Genomic DNA, 4,568 nt, shown 5'->3' on the forward strand with positions numbered 1-4,568 from the left:
TCTGTCAGGTGTCTGTGGCTGCTCTGATCCTTCCCCTGCTTGGTCTCACCCAAGATGGTGGCTCTGGGAGCAGCTGAGCATCTTGAATTAGAAAACAATGGATTTCTTGCTTCTGTTACAAATTCCCTTAGCTGTAAGCCTTCCAACCTTCTAAATATTCCTTTATATGTGGTTCAGAGTTCTGGCACCATCCTCTGAGCCTGCTTGGTTTGGTACTCTGTATTGTTGCTGACAGAGCTCCTCACTTGCAGCTTAGGCTCTTATTCAACAATTCTGACACAAGTTGTTTAGTGACATTGGTTACATTCCTCACAGTTTGCAAACATTTTCATTGTGGTGGTTCCATTTCCTTTAATCTTTATAACAACTTTATGAGATAAGCACTATCATTGTTCCCAATTTACAGAAGGAAACAGACATACAAAGCTGAGTAGCTTTCAAAGGTGACACAGGTGAAGAGTGAGGAGAATCTGAATCCAGTCACTGTTTACTAGTAAGGTCAGCAGTTCAAGCTCACCAGCTGCTCCTTGGAAACCCTGTACATGGTTGTTTTGGATTAGAACCGACATGACAGCACTTAACAACTATGCTATGCTGTTCATAGGCTTGGTCAAGAATGTCTCTGGGCTCTGCCTGAGGGAAGTCTACGTAGAGCTCTGTGACAGCATCAACCTATCTCACCTTTACAGTAGCCTGGATTCGATTTCTAAGGAAATGTACCCTTAACAGAGCCGAGGTTAATGACTTTGGCAGAACGGTCTACTTCTATGATTCTCATCCAGGCTGCCTAAACTGAGGCCTTAACTTCAGAATATTCTTTGATAAGGAGGCTGGGAATTGGGTCTCTTTTTTTCTCTTCTAGTCCCTTCTCTTTGTCAGAGAAATCTTTTTCTCTGTTTTGAGCTCACAGTAATTTTCTCTGTCTCTTATTCATGCATGGGGACAATATGGCACCTATCAACCCCACTGTCTTCATGAGTAAAGTAACATCAGTGAATATCAGTGCCCCATAGAGGACTGACCCCTTGATGTTTTCATCATTAATCAGAAAACGCAGGCTTATAAAATTAGTCTTATAGCTAGAGGGGAAAGAATGTTCCTTTTGATTATGCAGTTTTGCACTTCATTAAGAGATACACCTCTGGTAACAGCATGGCCAGGCCAGGTATGCCTGAACAAAGACTCCTTCCTCTTACCCTCGTTTGCCTTTCCCATGAAATCCAGTGCATATCTTTCTCTGGTTTATACTAAAAAAACTGCTACATCTGAGTTCCCCTCTTTTCTCTCACCCATAACACACTTATGAGAGGATAGGGAGGTAAATAAACTTCTCATCCTTGGACAGGAGCCTTTTGAAGAAACCTGGTTTCTGATTAAACCCTACTCCACTTATGATCGTTCTGATTAATATGTCATTAATAAAGATCTGTGACCACATCAGTGTGTGTTAGTCATTCTAATCCAAAGAGCCATGCATGTATATTTTACTGTGAACATCAAAACAGCTTAGCTATCTATTTAAACCAAGTCAAATAAACACAGTATTCTCTTTACCTCTTTGAAGGGGCAAAAAAAATCATCTGAAGTCAGTCTGACTTTTAATGATGCAGAATTATTATTGATAATTTACATTTTGAAAAGTCACTAACTGCTGCATTTTATGACCTGTCTATTCTTCCTGAGATCAGAGTAGTCCAGGGGAAGAGTACATTGGTCATCCATATTCTCTAGACTCACCCAGAATGCCAAGATGTTCCTCTTCAGGGCCTCTCTCCTTTCGATTTGCAAAGGAAGCATCTGTATATTCACGATAAACCAGCTTTTTATAAGAGCCTCCAATTCTTGTAGCACCTTGTTCAAAAAATACCTCTGACTCACTGCCAAAATGAAAAGGGTTAAACAGTGGAGATGAAGTAGAATAGAAATCAGTTATTCATGTGGATTACTAAATGAAGACAAAAAATTTGACCAGTCTTAGAAATGATTACTATCCATGATTTCCAGTAATCTATAATGAATATATAAACAAAAGAGACAGTATTAGGCCACTTTTAGATGGAAGATCTATTAAGGAGTGAAGAATCATGGAATAAAGTTTTCATTTTTTTAAATGATGTGAAAAAATTTCAAGAGGGCTTATATCAACATCTGAAGTTGTTGTTGTTAAGTGCCATCAAGTCAGTTCCAACTCATAGCGACCCTGTTTAGAGTTTCAAAGGAGCATCTGGCGAGTTTGAACCACTGACCTTGTAATTCAAACTGACCCTGTGGTTCAGTGCATTATCCTGCAGTGCCACACTAGTTCTCCTAATAGTTAATAAATTATTCTATAATAGAATGTTTAAATCTTAACTGTGAAATGATTAAATAACAGTTAAAAAAAAGCAAAAACAAAACAGTTGAACAGTTGCCAATGAATCAACGCTGACAAGTCACCTGTGACTCGTGGCAGTTCCATACAGAGTTTTGTACCATTGTACCTGGGGTCACTGTGAATAGGGTTGAATGGACAGCAGCTAACAACAACAACAGAAAGAATAAGTAGAGTTAACAAGATGCAGTGTGTGTACATTAACTTGTGTGATGGGGAGGGCAATATACAGGAAAAGCAAGGTTGGCAGAAGAATGATAAGACAGGTGAAGACATGGAATAACAGTGTTCTGAGGGTAAATACATGGACAGAGATACAGATATATTATATATATATATATATAATATATCTCTTCCTCCCATACCTAGCCTGTCTGTCTCTCTCTATATATATATATCCACAAATATATAAGAATTTGAAAGGAGATAGTTATACATGGGTATTTGCCTTTCCTGCAAACATAACTAAAATGTGGTGGAAAGTACAGAAGACTGATAAAACTTCTTAGATATTATAGACTTTCTTATGGCAATGAGTTGCTGGGCTTGGGAGCTCAGGACCATAGTCTCAGGAAACACCATGAAAAATTGGCATATCATAGTTCAAAGATTATGTTTTACATGCTACTTTGTTGCGTACCATCTAGGGTCTTAAAAGCTCATGAGCAGAGAACAAACAAGATGGTGGAGAGGGTAGAAGTGCAGTGAGGAGTTCTGTCAGCAACAACACAGAATAGCAGACCAAGCAGGCTCTGGAGATGGTCCCAGAACTCTGAACCATATATAAAGGAATATTTAGAAAGTTAGAAGGCTTACAGCCAGTTGAATTTATAGCAGAAGCAAGAAATCCAGTGCTTTCTAATTCAAGGTGCTCAACTACTCCCTGAATGGCTATGTTGGGTGAGAAAGAACCAGGGAAGGATCAGAGCAGCCATGGATGCCTGACAGAACCACAGATATAAAGGTGTGGACGTTCTTTTTTATATATCTGTTTATTGGCCTCTTGCTGTCTGCGCATCTCAATTCTGATGATTTGAAGGGGCGCCTGAGTGATAGGACACTCCACCCCACCGTTGGAGGGTTCTATTATGCATGCACATAGATCTCTTCAAAATTTCAAGGGACAGTTTCTACATAAAACCAAACAGAAGCGAAAAACGGATGTTTTTCATTCAAGCTGGCCCTGAACTGTTTATCACTAGGAAAAAGACCTAAACAGGGCTGTGGAGCAGGACAGGCAGGCTAAAAAGGAAACAGGCTAAAAATTAAATCCTGAGTTATGTAATAACGACCAGCAGTGACATCTTGAAATTTCTCAGGAAGAAGAATGAAAAGGGAAGCCCATCTCTTGATCACATATACCTGGAGGCAATCAGAAAGCATAAAAAATACCAAAACTCACACCCATCATATTAAGGTCATCGCTAACCACTGAATATGCCCCCAAAACAGAAACAGACAACCATATCAGCACATATCAAGAAATGAGATAAAGTGACTAGACAAATGTGTTGGAGGTAGACCTACACTCCATACTGGAAGATGGGCAGGCTTTGGAAATGCCTGAGAAGGAATTCAGAAAAAATGATTATAAAATGTACCAATACACTTTACAATGGAGTTAAGAAAAATAAGGAAGAAGTCAGGAAAACATTATAGGAACAATTAAATAAGATAGATACAGCATTGGAAACAATTCAAAACCTACAGAAAGAGGTTCAAACAATTCATAATATAATATTAGAAATAGACAATACACTGAAAGGGCAAAGGAGTAGAACTGAAAAGATGGAAGCCAGAACAAGTGAGCTGAAAGCTAAATCTCTCAATATCACTAAGATAGAAGAACAAGCAGAAAAAAAGGATTACAAAATCTGAGGGAGGTCTAAGATGCATGTTGGATAACATGAAGAGGAATAACTTAAGAATTATCGCATTCCAGAACAGGAAGAATCACACAAGTCTACAGAAAAGATAGTTAAGAACTTCTGCAAGAAAAATTCCCTACGCCGCGGCATCCCCAGCAACTTTGGGCTTGTGGGGGCGGGGCGGGAACCAGCCCGCGCGGAGCCTCCAGGGCCTGAGAGACTCAAAAAGGGAGATCCACTGGTGACACCTACCCCAAGGGGGGATTTCTGCACATACAGTGGACAGAGGGAAGTTAGCTTAGGAGAGGAAGAGGGGGAAAAAATAAAAA

At 39.6% G+C, this 4,568-nt stretch overlaps 1 protein-coding gene across 1 annotated transcript in view; it reads right to left on the minus strand.

Annotated features, from left to right (window-relative positions):
- CP (ceruloplasmin (ferroxidase)) overlaps positions 1-4,568 on the minus strand; it is a 91,994-nt gene that overhangs the window by 43,809 nt on the left and 43,617 nt on the right. The window contains exon 7 of the mRNA XM_006876360.1: positions 1,738-1,877. Within this exon, the coding sequence (XP_006876422.1) occupies positions 1,738-1,877 (140 nt within the window). The remainder of the gene's footprint in view (positions 1-1,737; positions 1,878-4,568) is intronic.

This window comes from Chrysochloris asiatica, unplaced genomic scaffold (assembly GCF_000296735.1).
Source record: "Chrysochloris asiatica unplaced genomic scaffold, ChrAsi1.0 scaffold00376, whole genome shotgun sequence".
NCBI classification, from domain to species: domain Eukaryota; kingdom Metazoa; phylum Chordata; class Mammalia; order Afrosoricida; family Chrysochloridae; genus Chrysochloris; species Chrysochloris asiatica.